At 47.1% G+C, this 17,370-nt stretch overlaps 1 protein-coding gene across 4 annotated transcripts in view; it reads right to left on the bottom strand.

Annotated features, from left to right (window-relative positions):
- Window positions 1–878: 878 nt before the first annotated feature.
- LOC109446977 (kinesin-like protein KIF28P) overlaps window positions 879–17,370 on the bottom strand; it is a 50,470-nt gene continuing 33,978 nt past the window's right edge. For all 4 annotated transcript variants that reach the window (XM_074316898.1, XM_074316896.1, XM_074316895.1 and 1 more), the window contains 11 exons: window positions 16,200–16,323; window positions 15,089–15,233; window positions 13,146–13,264; window positions 12,439–12,546; window positions 9,290–9,564; window positions 7,694–7,828; window positions 6,830–6,996; window positions 6,484–6,590; window positions 6,076–6,223; window positions 5,633–5,811; window positions 879–1,690 (listed from right to left, as the gene is read on the bottom strand). In XM_074316898.1, the coding sequence (XP_074172999.1) occupies window positions 1,538–1,690; window positions 5,633–5,811; window positions 6,076–6,223; window positions 6,484–6,590; window positions 6,830–6,996; window positions 7,694–7,828; window positions 9,290–9,564; window positions 12,439–12,546; window positions 13,146–13,264; window positions 15,089–15,233; window positions 16,200–16,323 (1,660 nt within the window). In that variant the 3' untranslated portion in view covers window positions 879–1,537. The remainder of the gene's footprint in view (window positions 1,691–5,632; window positions 5,812–6,075; window positions 6,224–6,483; window positions 6,591–6,829; window positions 6,997–7,693; window positions 7,829–9,289; window positions 9,565–12,438; window positions 12,547–13,145; window positions 13,265–15,088; window positions 15,234–16,199; window positions 16,324–17,370) is intronic.

Here is a 17,370-nt window from a genome sequence, read left to right on the forward strand (position 1 = left end):
CTTTGAGGCTCCATCCAAGAGGGAGAAGAGAAGGTCTTCCTGCTTCCTTCTCATAGCCTCACTGCTGTTTGGCCACACGATTCCGTGACGCTTTGCTCACCCCTGGCCCTGCCATCACCACTAGGAGCTCCGTACTTGGGCTCCAAGGGTACATGTTAGTTTTTGCCTCGTGTGTATATTCAGTCAGGAGTTAAGCTGCAGGAAAACCCTAGCCTTTCCCAGAAGCCCTGGGCCCCTGGTATGAAGCAGAAGTCAGCAGCCCAGATCTCCCTGCCTTCCAGGGAGACTCCTTTTTGGAGCGCTTGAGAGCTCTCCTGCCAGGAGAGTTTCAGTGTCATCCCATTTGATTTCCCTAACTATCTTTTAGGGAATAAGGATTGGGGTTGTCACCTCTATTTCCTCTTTACTGGTTTCTTTTGCAAATCAGTGTAACCAGTCCCTGGGACAGTCCTGCATTTCAAGGCAGCAGGCCATGTGGTTAGGATGCAGGGTCTAGACTCAGCCCACTACTTACTCTCAGTGGCCTGGACAAACCTCGTTCATTTAACCTTTAAAGCCTCAAAATGGGGGGAGTAATAGTGCCAGGCTTAGAATCATGGTGAGACTTAAATGAGCTGTCACATAGTTAGCACTTAGATCAGAGCCTGGCACACAGGAAGCACTCTGCATCTCCCTGTGATGGCTGCTGTGCGGTCATTAGGAGTCAGGGTTCGGCCACAAAAGGTTCATTTGACAGCCTCTCCCAGAGCACTAAGCGCCTGTCAGTCCATAACTAAGTCCCATCAGTCAGCTCTGTGTGGAATCAAGCTCACTTGGAGACGACTCACTCCGAGCAGACCTCACCCCCATCTGAACCTCTGCCACGCCAGACCCTGCACCCAACAGGTCCCACAGCACAGGTGGTAACGCTGCCTAGCGAACTGAACACATCTCACATAAACCTACGAAGACGGGAAATCAGTGAAGGAAGAAGATCAAATTTGTACCCAGCAAGGATACAAAATGAGGGCATGAAACAACCACTGTCTCTAGGTCTGACAGCAAACAAGTTATTGAGAGAGCTGTATTTCAAGCAGTTTACCATGCAAATATTAATGGCAAATGCTTATCAGTTGCTTCTGTGTGCCAAGCACTGTTCTGAGGGCTTTATATTACTTTATATTCCTTATCCATCTGCAGTAAGTACTGTTCCCATTCCCAGATAACAGACAAGGAAAGAGAAGCTTAGAGAGGGAAAGTCATTTGTTTCAAACTGCACAGTTCAGAAGTGATGGATTTAATCAGGGTTTAACCCCAGGCAGTCTGAACCCAGAGCTCAGAGTGCTAGCCGTTCACCTCACATACCTCCCACGTCACCTTCATCCTGGATATGGATTCATTTTTACATTTGCTTAAAAATGGTAGAGGAAATAGACTGAGTAATTGAGAAATGGGCTGAGTCCACAGCTCAGTTCTGACAGCCAAATTCGTTACTCTCATTAGCGGCCCAGGTAATCGTCATGGCTCCAAGCTCAGTGTTTTCAGTTGTATACCCTCATTATTCGCTATGCAATAAACATTCTCTCTTCTTCTTCACTATAAGAGCTACATCATTTTTCAGTTTCCACAAGCTGGATTCCAGTAGGTCTCCAAAGTCCCTTAACATTTGTGACTGTTGGTGTACAAACGGTCGAAGCATGCGATCGTCTTCCTAAAAAATAAATGAAAGAAAAAAACACAGTAGTAGTAGACTCACATTGTTAGAGTAAAAACACTGTGTGTGCCTGAGGTGGGTGCCCAGTAAGTTTTTCCTTTGGGCTAGAAGGCTGCATTTGAAAGCTGCCAGCAAAGGAGTAAGTCACCTGGGAGCGTGTTTGGTTTCAGGAGGGCTGTGTACATGGCCAGCCCTTGAGTTGCTGCCAGTGGGGAAGACTGGGAATAATCCAAACATTTCTGCTTGAAATGGTTATGTTCCTGTAATCCTGCAGAAGTCCTGGGGTTTGCAGAGGACCGTGTGGGGTGGGGGCTCCCCCATTAGTAGGCGTGGCTGATGCACCTCCTGCCTCACGGAAGCTCCCTGAGAAGGGATTGCAGGGACACCTGGGGGCCAGAGTGCCTGGGACCAAGGGTGGAGGAGATGGTGACAAGTGTTCACCGACGTGGGAACAGGCAGAGGGCAGATCGTGGGTCATGGGGTCTTGTTTGGGTTTCTTTTTCCCTGATTATTGGTGAAATGCCTGCTCAGGAACTTTGGCCATTTTTTCCAAAGTATTTTCCAACATGTCTTTTTCTTATTTTAAAAGTGGTTGTTTATAGATTCTGGATACTAATTTTTGATGATAAATAATACAAATAGATTTTCCCAGGCTATGGCTTATTTTTAACTTTGTTTAGAGGGTCTTATCAAACCAGGTTTTCTTTCTTTTCTATTGTGAGACATGCATACAGAAGAGTACCCGAAACGTATGCCAAGCGACATTCGTGTGTTACAGTGAACACACCTGGTCAAGAAAGAACTCTGCCCTTGAGCTCCTCCCACTCACTGCCTCCCCCTCTCCCCTTCCCCCGGAAGCAACCACTAGCCTGACTTGTGGGACAATCATTTTCTTGCCACCTAGAATGCAGCCTGAAACAGTATGTTTTGCCTATCTTTTGACTGTTTGTGGCATCATACTGGCTGGCATCTTTGTGATTGGCAGGTTTCAGTCAGCAGTATTGGTGGTGAGATTCCCCGTTGCCTGTGGCTGTAGTCCGCACGGCAGTGCCGAGTTTCACAGCATAGCAGGCGCCGCAATTGACCTGGCTTCTGTGGATGGACATTAGGATGTGTCCAGGTTGGGGCTATTATGGAAGGTGGTGGTAAGAACAACTGGTGCACAGAGATAGGCAAAGGCTTTTGCAGTTTTTCAGCTGCTCCCTCATCTGAACCTCAGGACAGAAAATGATTTGAGTGACCGTCTTCTCAACTCTCTCAAAAATGGTGAATAACTAGCACCATTCTAGATACATAAGGAAGAAATGAATGCATTACGTATACATTGGGTGCCTTAGTGAGGTGGTTTGCAAGATTCAGTTTGGAGTAGAATCCTCTGGAGGGCTGGGATGAGCCCCGGAATTTGCATTTATAAGCAGCTAGTAGGGGAACCACACTTTGAGAACCTGTGTGTCAGGGCGTTATGGCTAAATCCTCTGCAGAACTAGTTCACTCTAGTGAAGAATGAATTGCACCTTCCAGACCTGACGCGTCCTCAACTCATGTTAGGTAAACGGCAAACCATTTTTTACATGGTTGTACCAATTTATACTCCTTTCCACAGTGCGTGAGAGTTTCTTTTCATTTCCACCCAAACATGACATTTTCAGACTTTTTAATTTTTGCCAGTATGGTGGGTTTATAATATTATTTCATTGTGGTTTCAATGAGTGTTTCCCAAACTGTTAATGGTTAAGCACTTTTTCATATATTTATTGACCTTTTTGATTTCCCCTTTTGTGAAGTTCCTGTTCAAGTCTTTTGACCATTTTAGTGGCGGGGGGGTGGGGGGGTGGGGTGAGGAGTATCTTTTTTTTTTTTTTTTGGTGTGTAGTTCTTTATTTTGGATATTAGTTCATTATATGTTAAATGTGTTGTAGATAACTGACTATCCCCATCCATTTTGACTTCATTTTGGTATCTGAACCAAAGCTGACAATTTTAATGTAGGTGAATTTATCAATCTTTTCTTTAAAGTTAGGTATTTCTTGTGTCATGTTTATGAAATCTTTTTCCACTGTGAGGTCATGAGGACAGTCTCCTAAAGTAACTTCTAACACCATTAGGGTTTTTACCTTTCACATTTAAGTCTTTAATTCTTGCTAAAATTGATTTCTGGGAATAGTTTTAGATAAGATTCCTATTTCATTTTTCCTCATATTGTATTCTTAATTCTCCTAGTACCAATTATTGAAAAATCCATTCTTGCCACACTCATCTGCAGTTCCACCTCTGTCATATATCAAATCTCTGTTCCTGAGTGAATCTGTTTCTCGGCCTTCTGTTCTATATTTGGGCCAACACCTTACTGTCTATAATAGCATTAAAATAAGCCTTGATATCAATTCAGCCAAGTCTTCCGACCTTGTTTTTGAGTCTTGGTATTGGCTTGTCTTGTCTTTGCTTTTTGCAATTCCATCGAAATTACGGAATCATCTTGTCAAGTTCCATTACATTTGATCGGGATTATGTTGAATCTTGGGGAGACTTGACAGACTTACAATAGCAAGCCTTCCAAACTATGGAGACATGGCATGTTTCTCCATTTATTTAGATCTTTAACATCTCTCAAACAAGTTTAAATTTTTTCTCCATAGAAATACATAGTTTTATGTTAGTTATAGGCCTCAGTACAGCAGGTCCTCAAAAAATGTCATTTTCATTTACTGTCACTTCATTATAACATTGATGAGCTGCTGTAGAAACTTAACTCTTGTTTATATCAATCAGCCTGGGGTAAAATTGGTTTTGTTACATACGTTGTTTCGCTTCAAGTCACAGAACCTAGTGACAACATTAAGTGAGGACTTACTGTACTTCATAGATTTGAGGCAATTATAAATGCTTGCTTTTATTAACATGTTTTCTACTTGGTGCTGTTATTTTCAACTGCAGTTAATTTTTTACACATTGATTTTGTATCCAGCAACTTTGTAATTCTATTTACTTGTAATTTCTTCTGGATTTTCTATTCACATAAATATGTCATCTGGGGATAATAACAGGCAGCCCAGTGTAGTGGAAAAGAGTATAGACTGTAGAGCAACCCTGTCTGAGTTTGGAGGTTGGCCCTGCTACTTCTGGTTGGATATCGCTACACAGGTTGCTTAAGCTGCTGTACCATGGACCCATTGACTGGAAAATACGGCTAATAACAGTACCTACCTACCTCAGTGTGGTTGTGAGAATTGAGTCAGTGGCTGTAAAGCTCTTAGAGAGAATTATACAAATATATGTGATTACTGCTGCTGTCTTTTTTGCCTTTTCCAATCTTCCTATCTTGTATTTCTTGCCTTGCTGCACTGGCTAGAACCTCAAGGACAGCATTCAACAGAAGTGATGATAGCTGGTGTCCCTGACTTCTTGATGTGAAAAGGAAGGCTTTCAAGGATTCACCATTAAGTGTGATGCCTGCTAAGTGTGTTCATTTAAGATTGGTTTTATCCTATTAAGGAATGTCCATTTTATTCCTGGTTTGCTTAGAGTTTTTTTGTGGCAGGAGGCTGGATTTTATCATGTGTTTTTTCTGCGTCTATTGAAGTAATCATGATTTTTCTCCTATAACATCTTAATGTGATTAATTATTTGGTTTATTTGTGATTTATTTGGTTTTATAACGATGAACCAAACTTGCTTCTCTGGGATATTCTGTATTTCATGAAGGGAATGAACATCAATCCTGCAGTAGCCATGGCTGCCTGGAACCAGCCACGTACACGAAATCAAAGAAGCAGGAGCAAAGATGGGTGGTACAGTACCCTCATTCTATTTGTTTCCGGCTTCCTCTTGCTATTCTGCTTAAACACACACCCATCCCCAAGCTCAGGAAACGCAGTTCTGTCAAATACGTAGATGTCATGCAAAGAGATTCCTTTTCTTCCCCGGCCTCTGCTTACTTACAGGAGGCTTATGGTGTCTCAGTTTGAGGAACTGCCCTCTGGCCACGTTCATGCTTTGGTAGAACACTTTCAGAGCTTTGGCAAATTCTCCGTCATAGCTGGCTCGCTGAGGGCATATCTGATTCATCTCTCTGTCTGTGCTCATCCCACTTATCTTCAGGGTATCAGGAGGCATGTGTGCTGAGGGAGAAAGAAAAGATGACATTTATTTACTCATGTATTTGTTTATCCAGGTACTTAGATGTTTCTTTACCTGGGTGGCATTCTAGTACATCAGCATTTTTCAGGCACTGATTTGGACTGCTTTTTGTTGTTTTTTTAGTTTTTTTATGAAACAAGATAATGGATTAACTCATTAAAAAGCTCATTTCTTAGACAAATACACACCCCAAATGTAGGCATTTAGAGAGAAGCTAAATAAGCAACTCTTGAGCGGCCTCTCACCTTGTTGACTAGGACCAGTTTTCTCAAGTGATTCTCTGAGCAACACATTTTCCTCTCTGAGGGCTCGGTTAATGTTTCTGAGCAGCTCCGTCTCCCGCTCTAACTTGAGCAGCTTCAGGTAAAGCTCTGATGTCTGTGTTGGTGTCGTCTACAAAACACATGTCACTTTAGCCTTTGGATATTTGCATGTCCTTTGAAGCTGGCAATTTTTACTACCACGTGACAGCTCGATGGAGTGGGGTGGGGGGTGTGGTGAGCAGGATTTAAACCCCTCAAGGTACACAGGAGTAAATCAAGAACATGTTTGTTACGGGAAGGGAACATTGAGTGATGCTCCCCAAGTAATTGTCGTCTGAGATGTCCTAGTCATTCGTGACATCCATGTCAGTGTCACATACACATACACACCTGGCCCATATCCATCACAGTGGCAGTTTTCTTGGTGTCCACCAGGATGTGGCCTTCACCTGTGACCATGAGGCCCGGCTGAGAGCAGCTCAGGGCGGTACAGCCTTCTGTAGTGGGGAGACACCATCCAGGAAAGAAGCGCCTCAGTTTTCCAGCCCCGGAGTTGTGTGAGATGTTAAACCACATAATCCCCTGTGGACTAGACCCCAGGGACCCAGGGGACGATGGCTCTTGGCTGTTGAGGCAAGACCCTGCCCATCTCCCTCGCTCTCCTCTGCAGCCCTGGTACACTGACATGACCCTGAATGAAGGATGTGCCGTGCAGAAGAGGAAGTTAACATGGTACCTTGAAGACCCCATAAGTCAACAATGAGAGCGTTTGTCTGTAAATAATTCAGAAAGTCCTGAGACGCATTTAGGGCTGTAAATTGAACAGACTCTTCGATTTGGGGATTCATGACTTTCCATACAGGCTTGGTATATAAAGTGTGTGGAAGATCGTAAATTCTGTACCTGAGGAAAGAACATAAACATAGTATAAAACCAGAAGGGGCACATTTGTAAAGAAAAGGATCAGATGAGCCAAAGAATTACAGCTTGCATTGAGGAGTTGATAAAAGATGACCTATAATTGATTCTTGTGATTGCCGCCTCCAATGTCTCAGCTATTCAACATGAATATCATCACTACAGGGATAATATTACATGTCTAACAAGAAAACGGAAAAGGATTTTGATTCTACTTAGCTAATCTAAAATTGAAATTCATTTTCCATTTGAGGTTGTTGGGTTTTTGTCCATCAGTCTCCCTTTTTTTATTGCTTTATCTTTTAATAATATCCTTTTAGCCTAATTAATTTAAGCATACCTGGTGCTTCTGACATACTGTAATACAGTACTTTTGTTTCCAAGTAAAAAACAAAACAACCATGCTACTCAGATAATATAGTGTTCCTGGATATTCTTTCTGATAATTAAAATTCCTGCTTCAGTCACTTAGAAGGATCAGTACACATTGATCACAGTCAACGACCTGGAGGGACATGTGGCTTCTCTTTCTATTAAGCAGAAGGGGGAAGTAGTCATTTTGGGGTTGAGCAAGCAGAGAAACTTAAGAAAATTTCACAATAAACTTGAGGAAAGACTCCCTCTCACAGGGCCCACAAGGTGGGCGGTTTGTGCCGTGCAGCTCTGCGGGGCAGGCTGGTACCCCATCTGGATGCCCCGCTCTGCGTCTTCCTTTAGCCACTGGGCGCCGAGGCACCGCACAATGTGAATCTGGAAATCCATCCTCTTGCCGAGCAGCTCCCAGGGGTCAGTAACCACGTGTTCCTCACCACATGCTCTAGAAACAGAAGAGGTGAACATTGGTCACAGCGTAGCCGGGACCCAAGCAATTCAGGATTATGATGTCAAAGGGAATTATATAGGCTCCTTAAGAGATGGCCAAGTTCACTGAAGGAAGAACAGGTAAAATTACCAGCTGTAGAACTCGTTCATTCCAGAGACACTTAACAGGAGCCCACTCTACGCCGGTACTTGATGGTAGGATATGGACCTTCTCGAGGAGGAGACAGGACTATAGCAGCTTCATGCGGTATGTGCCCAGATGTGGGAGCTGCACTCAGAGTGAAGATCTAGGTAGGTTCCCCGTGGGACAGAGGGGCTGCTCCCCAGGGGAGGCCAACGGGGCCCAGATACAGCCTCTCAAGGTATCGTTTTCCTTGGGGAACTCTTCACAGTCCAGAGTCGACTCCAAGCCCACAAGCTCAGAAACCAATTCAGACAGCTTCCCAACAGGGGACCTCTCTCTCACAACCAAGCTCACAAAGACTGACACCTGTAATCTCAAATGTCACCGTATCAGTTTGCAATGGGAAAGAAAACCATCAGGCAGCCCAGAGGCTTGAGGAATCCAAATGACCGGAAAGTTGCTTCGAGTCCCAGTAAAGACAGTGAGTCAGTGGTCACCGTGGTTTCTCAGCCACAGGACCTGGCAGTTCTCTTGCTCCCCTCTCGAGCCCATTTCCTCTTCACAAAGTAAGATTTCATTAGATGTATGAGGAGCCTGGCACCCAGACTAGACCCCCACCCCCGTCAGCCTCTGCTTAGAATTGCTAAGAAGACTTTAGCTTTTATAAAAACTGCTTACAGCCTAAAGAGAAAACAGGTTAGATATGCTGAATGGAGGGTAAATGTAATGGAGTAGAGTTAAAACAAAACCTGTACCCACAGAAAGGTTAGATAACAGCATAGAATGAGGCCACAGAAGGAAACAAAGACACCTCAGTCCCTACCTTGAGAAAAGAAACAAAGAAATGATCCGAGCCTGTGCCAGGGATGAAGGGGTGAGCGCTCTCCTCAGCGTGGGAACGAGCAGACCGCCTGTCGTGGTTGCCAGACCCCATGGGTGCCAGGGAGGGCTGTGGGCGGAAGGTCCTACAGCACACTTGGCTACTCTGCTCAGGGCCTGTTATCTACCTAGGTCTTTGCTTCTTGTCCAAGGTTCCTACTCCTGCCTCTTTCAGGATGCCCTCCTCATGCCTCTGGTTCCCCAGGGCAGTGCTGAGCTGCTTGGATGCTGCTGGGACTGGATTTTAAATATTCAGGTCAGCTAATTTGGTTGCCATGGTAAAAATCAGATTTGATGAGGCCAAATCATGAACGAATGAGCTCATTCATTTGTCTCATGAGTGACCTCTTCAGGGTACCAACTTGACCTCCCCTTCTGGGAGGACTCAGGCCAGCTCTGTTTTCTGTGTGTGACAGACCCAGAACTAGGCAAGGGAGGCAAGGAGATACCCACTGTCCTGCCGGGGAGCAGGGCGTCACGTGCACGTGCAGCAGTGCCTCCTCCAGCCCATCGCAGTTCAGAAACTCCACCTGTTCCTCCAACTCCATGCAGTAAGCAAGCGACTGCAGCCAGATGTGAGCAGAGCCCAGGTGGACGGCCTCAGCGGGATCCCAGAAGGGGTCGTCTTCCTGAGCCACGTGCCTGTCCTCTCCATCTAGGAAGCGCTGGTAAAGTTCCTCCATGAGGAATTTCCTATTGATAAACTTGGCTTTTGACCACATCCACACCTGGAAACACAAAGGTCGGTCGCCGATATTTTATTTCATCGGCCGCCCCAACCATTCATTTCTATTATTTTTCCCAGCCTGCTCCCTCCAAGGGCTGGGTTTTGGGTACCCACGACCACAGAACACTCTCCTCAAACTTAGCTGTGGTGAGGTCCTTCGAGAGCACCGTAATCCATCCCTGACCCCCTGCCTGAATTGCTGGCGCCCCGGAGATGACTCAGAGGGAATGATGGAGGAGTTAGAACTCTCCCAGGACAAATGAAGGTTTAGGGCTTGTGGTATACAGAATAATGGTCCTCAAAGACGTCCATGTCCCAGTCTCCAGAACCCGTGAATATGTTACGTGGTAAAGGGGACTAGAGGTTGCTTATCAGCTGCCTTGACAGATGAGCTTGGATTCTCCAGATGGGTCCAGTGTAATCACATGGGCCTTAAATGGGGAAGAGGGAGGGAGAAAAGAGGCTCCGAGAAAGGTGACAGAAGCAGGGTCCGAGAGAGCTAGGTGGCTGATTGAAGATGGAGGAAGGTGTCCGTGAGCCGAGCAGTACAGGCGGCCTCTAGAAGCTCGGAAAGGCAAGGAAACAGATTCTCCCTCGAGCCTCCAGAAAGCAAAACCACCCAGCCAACCCCTTGCTTTTAGCCCAGTGAGATCCATGTTGCACCTCTAACCTATGAACTATGAGTAATGAGTGTGTACTCACACCCACTGAGCAGAAAGTCCGAGACAAGAACCTGCCACTGTCCCTTCACTAGGTGAGGGGCACTATTCCCAACACTGGCTACTGAGAGGACGAGACCATAAGCCACAGTAAAAGGGGTTCTACTTCAATAGAAGATTTGTTGACCATAAATGTCATGTCAGAAGTGGTTACCAGGTACAACCAGCAACCCCTTCTCTGAGCAACCGGGGAAATAATCCAAAAAACGAACAGATAAGTCATTCTTTCAGGTACTATGCATCTTCATAAAAAGGACCTCCTCCAGATGCTACCATGTTTCCTTGAAAATAAGACTGGGTTTTACATTCATTTTTGCTCCAAAAGACGCATTAGGGCTTATGTTCAGGGGATGTCATCCTGAAAAATCACGCTAGGGCTTATTTTTCCGGGTAGGTCTTATTTTCGGGAAAACGTGGTAAAAAACTTCATCATTCTCTGTTTGCCTCAAAGTGAAGAAGAACATAGTACCCCTCTCGCAGAGGCATTGGAAAGACTAAATGAGAAAAGAAATGGAGCATATTTCAAAAAAAGACTAAATGAGAATCAGGCTGTGGCACATGCTATGGGGGGCAGACTACAACAGGGGTTCTAGTCTGAGGTGTGTTAAGACCTGTAGGCTGGGAACTAAGATAACGGTAAGCCAGCGAGGCTCGGGGACAGGCTGGGGTATCTGCGGGCCTGCAGGCCTGGCACAGGGACTCCCTGGCTGGAAGTGCTTTGCGCCTGAGACCACAGGTACTGCCGAAAAGCAACTGCAAGCTGGCGGCATTTCCTGTTGAGAAAACCTCCCCAGCCCTCAGCTTTGCCACTTGACACGCTTAACACTAAAATGTGAAAACACTGTCTTGCATTCTATTTCTGGGAATGGCAGCTTGTGTTCTTCAGGTAACCCTCCTGCTAACAATATAAAGGGCTGAATAAAATGTTTTTTAAATCACCTTAAACTGTAATAGGAAAGAAACAGTAAAAAATAATAACATGGAGAAAAGTTTTTAAAAATGAAAAATCTCCTTAAAACAAGATGTGACAAGACAGTAGGAAACCGCCAAACCAAATTCTGGGGGAACACCTTGTTCCAGAGAGACGTGGACTATTGGATCACCAAAGCTTCTTTGCCCTGATGGCATTTGCCGGAAAAAGCACAAAAACCACATACACTGACGGTTCAGCTCTGAAGACCTCAGGGGACATGGCATAGAAGTCAAGGCTGACTCCCCAGGGCGGGGGTCTTACAGGAGACCTTCCCACATCACACTGAGACCCCTGAGAACTACACTGGGAGTGTGAGGTGAGCCAGCATCAAGCATGCTGCTACAGGCTGAATGTCTGTGTCCCCCAAATTCCTGTTTTAAAAGCTTTTTAAAAATTGATCTTGACCCAGAAAATTTTAGCAACTTTAGGGCAATGAGCAGAAAAGTTGAACCCAGAGAAACCTCAGTGAGTTGCTCAGTACAGCACATCATCCAGTGACCAGGGAGTCCCAGCCATGGCCAGCCCCTCTCCAGTGGCACCTTTGCTACAAGACCTGCCGCTAAGGAGGGGCGTGTGCACTGAGAATTTGGGAGGGGGCAACGCCCAAAGGTCACCTGGGAATTGGGGGCACATCCTCTGAAGATGGGCTAAGGAGTGAGTATTCAGACATACGGGATGTAAGGGACAGCAAAAGACAGGCAGAGGGAGAGGAAAACGATCTTAAGTTCCTAAAAAGGACCTTCCTGACTGTGGGTAATAGGAAACATGGGAAAGGACCAGCCAGCAGAGTTGTGCGACGGCCTTTTCTGGATTCTTAATGGAAGTGTGGACTTGCTGATTGCTTCAGAATGGCAGATTTCTCTGTTGCGCGTGCACGTACACATTCAGGCTCTCTTCTCGTACTAAAGCCTTTGAGTCTTGTTAACAATAGCAGACAATGCTCGATGCTGCTGGTTAGATCCCCAGACGTGGTGCCGTGTGACAGAGGGACCCAGGAGGGGAAACATGGAGGAGGGTCCTCCTTTCCCAAGTCTGTCCCCCAAACGCCAGCTCATCCTTGGAACACATCTCACCCCTTCACTGGGTCTGCACAGGCTGTAGCTGGTAAAACTAACCTTGTCCCCAGGAACGCTCCTCAGAAACCCCTGTGGAGGCTCACGCCCGCCCCCAAAAGCCGCCTCACCTCGTGAGTCCTTTGGTTGGTCACCTTCACCATGACCTCTTTTTGGAGGTCATAGCCCCTGGAGTCTGACGATGCTAAATTCTTCACTTTCAATTCCATTTTAAGCTCCTGGTAAGAGAAACACTTCTCATGAAATAATCCTACATTTATCAGCCAATACTATCTTTGCCATTTCTTTTTCATTCTCTCCACGCTCAGGCTTTCTAAAAGAGGGTGGGGCAACTCTTGGAATTCCCACCAAGAGAAATGATGAAGCACTAGAATTCCTCACCAATATCCTGGAACTCACACTTGCAGGCCTTACCAAAGCGATGAAGTCTCTTACGAGTTTCCTGGTGATGGGGGTCCTGTGTCACCAGGGAACTAACCCCAACCCAGGTCTTCTCTGGGGTATAGAAGCCATTGAGGTGCCTGCACCCAGAGAGGTCCCCCTGGGGGGACAGTCTGGGGTGGGGTGTTGGTCTGTGGTACTGGTGGCTGTTGTGGGCCAGAAGCAGCAGGAATGGCATCCTGGGAAGGCCTGCATGTTGGCCTAGATTCTGTCACAGGCTCACTGGGGGGTCTCAGGCAAAGCACCTCCCCTTTCCAGGCCTCTGTGCCTCCATCTGTACCATGAAGCCAGCTTGGGGCAGTGGGAGTGAGTGGGGTTGACCCTGTTCTTCAAGGTCCTTTCCAGACCTGACATCAGACCATTTTCTAGCTCTTACCTTCTTCAGCTCTTCACTCATTTGATTTGCTTCTGCCACCAGTGGCATCAGTTTGATGTAGTCCTGGAACACAGCCAGGACACTGGGGTCTGCTTTTCCATCTCCGCTGTTTCCAGCACCTAGGAAAAAGTCAGCATGGAAGTGAAAGGCAGCCATTTTGTTCCGGGATACTTTTCAGCCTTGAAGAAATTGATATATCCATTGATTCATTCATATAGTCACTCATTCAGTTGTTCATCAAATGTCTACATTTTAAAATGACAAGCATGTAATTTAAAAAAAGAAAGAAACGTAAATAAGCTGCCTGGCTTTTACTCAAATAGTTGCTCATCTCAGCCCATGCATGTTGGCAGCCTCGTGACAGGAGGCTCTCTGAACCCTGGTTGCCATTCTCCGTCTCAGGGTCCTTGACCCAAGGTGGCTCCAGACTGTCCAGGGAGCAGGGTGGGGGAGGTTGCCTGGAAGGAAGGTCTGGGGACACATCCTGAAGCTGCGGCTGGCCCCGCAAACAACCTGTTCTCACTTCTACTGGATGCGGGGAGGCTTGGCGGAGGTGATCGTGGAGATTATGGGAGAAGCAGACGCCCTGCCAGACCTAGCTTGGTGCTGCCTTTTTCTGGGACTCTCGGCTCTTGAGGGATTCCCTGCCTGTGGGTTCACATCATGCCCTTGGCCCTGAGGTCTCACTCCCCAGGGCTGCCCACCAGCTGCCGTGTTCAGGACCCAGTCTCCACTAGGCGCTGAGCACCTTCAGCCCAGAGTCTGGGGCTTGTTCAGCCTCCATGTGCCGCCAGCTGTGGGCTGGGAGGCAGGTGTGCAGTCAGCCCTGGGAATCAGTAAATGAGTAGATGGAGGATCCAGGCTCAACACTGTGCAACTTTACTTGTTTTTGGTCAAGAGTATTAGAGGACAGTACGGAGGTGAATTTCTCTCTCTCTCTCTCTCTCTCTCTCTCTCTCTCTCTCTCTCTCTCTCTCTTTGTTCTTAGGGAGGTGAAGTTCAAATCAATTTATTTTGCTAAAACTGTGAGAACAAAACCTCTGGTGTAGGGAAAGGGAGGAACTGTTTATGACATATGTGGGAGCATCGCACTGCTCTCCACCCAGGGGGTTGTAAGGCAAGTTCAGGCAGAGGTCGTGTCCTTGAGAAAAAGCACAGCTGGCACAGGACACTGTATACACTACCTGCCCCTTAGTCACTTAGTAGCCATTTTGGTGATCAGATCGACGGTCATAGTATCACAGTGTTTGTGCTCAAGTCACCTGACAGTAGCTACGTCACAATGCCTACATGACTCACTTTACCACATCTCATCACGTAGACATTCTGTCATCTCACATCATCACAAGAAAAGGGTGAGTACAATATTTTAAGAGTGAGACCATATTCACATAACTTTTATTACAATACATTGTTATAATTCTATTTTATTAGTTATTTTTGTTAATCTCTTACTATACCTAATTTATCAATGAAACGGTACCATAGGTATGTATGTGTAGGAAAAAACATAGTGTATCTAAGGTTGGGTACTAACAAAAGTTTCAGGCAGCCACTGGGGGTCTTGGAATGTGGATAAAGTGGGGGCTGCTGTACTTACTATTGACCAGGGACCAGATTCTGAGCCATTAGATGTTAATTTGTAGCAGATTAGCAAATTAAAATGATTTTTCTGCAGTAGGTCATCACCCTGAAGGCTATTAATTAGCTTTGTCTAACAGCAGTTTCATTTTCAGCATTCTTTCTTCTCTACTCCACTGATGTGGGAGACAATTCAATGAATTAAATCTTTGAGACATAAATCATATTTTAACTTTCTAAACATCGTACCTTGACACAGTAAAAGATGTTTTCTTAAGGAAAACAGGAGAGCACACAGTGAAAGCAGTTGCTTTCAGATCAGCCCATGGAAAATGCCAGAAATCGGGGCCGGGGCTGCTCACCGAGCTTGTCCACACTCACTCCCTCCGCAGCTGCTCTCTCCAGCTGGAAAAAGTCATAGTCAAACCTGCCCAAGTCCTCATTGCCTCGCTCTGAAGGAAACCCGATGTAGAGGTAGGCGCTGTTGGATCCCAAAATAATGCGGTCCTAGGGAGGAGACGTGGGCTCAGAGGGAGGGTGCTGACCTCACACAACCCTCCAGGGGCCAGAGGGGGTGAGGTCCGCTCACTCCCGGAGGGTCAAGGCCCCGCGCCCAGCCCGCGGTGGGAAGAGGCCCATAAGTGAGGAGGTAAGGGGTGGCATGTTGCTTTTGTGTGCGCACTTTCATTTATTTCTTCCTTGACTCCACACAGAGCGTCGACTCTCCTTCAGGCTCTGGGAATCAGTGGGGACCAAACAGGCCCAGCGGCTGCAGGACTGTATAGGCTACGGATGTAATATCCTGTGAGAGGCCCTTGAAAAAGGGCGGTGCCTCCACAGAGTGCGCAAGGAGGCCCGATTCACCGTGGGGATCAGAGAAGTCCTCTTCCGAGGTGTACAGTTTAAGGTGGGACTTCAAGGGTGGGAAGTTGCAGCGAGGGAGGGATGGAGCCTGGGCTGTTTGGAGCACCCGAAAGGTCAGTGTGACCAGGGCAAGCGCATGCAGCTCAGTGAGGCCGGATGCAGTGGGGAGATGGGGCAGCTCACACGAGTCTCCTAAAAGGGAGGTCACCAGAGGACTTCCAGAAGCGGGTGGCCTAATCCAATTTGCTTGTCTAAAAGGCTCTCTGTGGCTCCACTGTGGAAAATGCATGGAGAGCGGACTGGGCTGCAGGGAAGCCGGTCCCAGCCCCTGTGGTGCGGGTCGCTTGGGGTGGGCTGGTGGGGAGAGGATGGCAGGTTTCTAAAAAAATCTGAGATGTCACAAAATGTTAGCGCTGGGTTATCAACTAGTTCACCCTTCCCTGTTTTGTAGATAAAGTCCAGGGAGTTCCTCTCACATCGCCCAGCTCCACAGCTGTCACTCATCATCGTGATCCCACAGCAGAGGGAGGCGAGCTGGTTAGCGCCCAGCCCCCCCTCCGGCACGCTCTTGGGACTTAGGAAAATCTGTGGCCTGGCACAGAAGTTTACCAAATGCTGCAGCCTCGTCTTGGTGGTGATGGGCACGCCGTTAACCACAACCTTGCACTTGCTGTGTGGCGTGACTGCCACCTGACCATCCAAATTAGTGAAGGAAGCGTGTTTATCGGAAATTCTAGAAAGAAAAGAGCTTGTCTAAGTGACAGTGAGAATTATGATTTTAGTGACCAGTTTAGGTCGTTCCTTCGCCTTTGTACTTAAGTTCCCTGGCATGAAGCATTTGTGGGGTTCACAGTGGGAGGAGATGGGGAACTGGGTGCAGAGGGGCCTTGAACACGGGGTTGGCAGATAGCAAAACGATCCTTTTATTAATAGGACCAACACCAGCTGAGTGCTGATGGGTGCAAGGAGACAGGAGACAGAGGCAGGGGGTCATACATAGCCAGAGTCCACAAAAACTCCCCAGCCGGTGAGATTGAGTGGAGCAGAAATGCAAAGAAATCCAAGATGTTCCAGAAGAGACGCTGGGGAAGGTGACTAATAATGAGCCTTACCTATTACTGGGAAGTTTAGATCTGTTTCTGGGTCTTATACAAATCCAGACTACATGTTACAAGATTTGGGGCTGGCTATCAGAGGTGTCAGATTGGTGCCTTTAGATATTATTTGTGTGCCCTGAATGACCAGCTTCCTAACTGTTCTAGAATGTCCCTGGACTCCTTGGCTGTCATGGAATGTTCTGGATGCTGGGACACTTGTTCATCCATATCCCTGTTTGCTTGGGTCCCGGGGATCCTGTGGGAAAGGAGTTTAGCTACTTGCAGACCTGTGTGTTGGACGAGGGGTCCCCACAGGAAGTGGTCTGAAAAGGGAGGTGAGGGCAGTCCTCAGGAAGAATCAGGAGAAGGGGCTGGGAGCCAGCTGTGCAGGGTGAGGTGGTGCCAACTGGCCCCTCAGTCAGCACTGTACCCCACCTGATCCCACCTCCCCCAGGGCCCATGTTCTTTGGCTCTGGAGGGAGGGGAGGGCTGAGGGTGGGGGAATGGTCAGTAAGAGCTGATCAAGCCTATTGGCTGAAAATCTGCAGGCAGTCAGGACACAGTGGTCCTGGAAGGGAGCCCTAGAGGGGAGGCCCCCCAGGGAGAGAGGCCACAAAAGTGGGAGACAGCTCTGAGCTTATAAAACCCACCACAGAGCTCCCCAGGGGCTCCGACAGGGTCCT

The sequence above is a fragment of the Rhinolophus sinicus genome, linkage group LG12, assembly GCF_036562045.2.
Source record: "Rhinolophus sinicus isolate RSC01 linkage group LG12, ASM3656204v1, whole genome shotgun sequence".
Classification (NCBI taxonomy): Eukaryota; Metazoa; Chordata; class Mammalia; order Chiroptera; family Rhinolophidae; genus Rhinolophus; species Rhinolophus sinicus.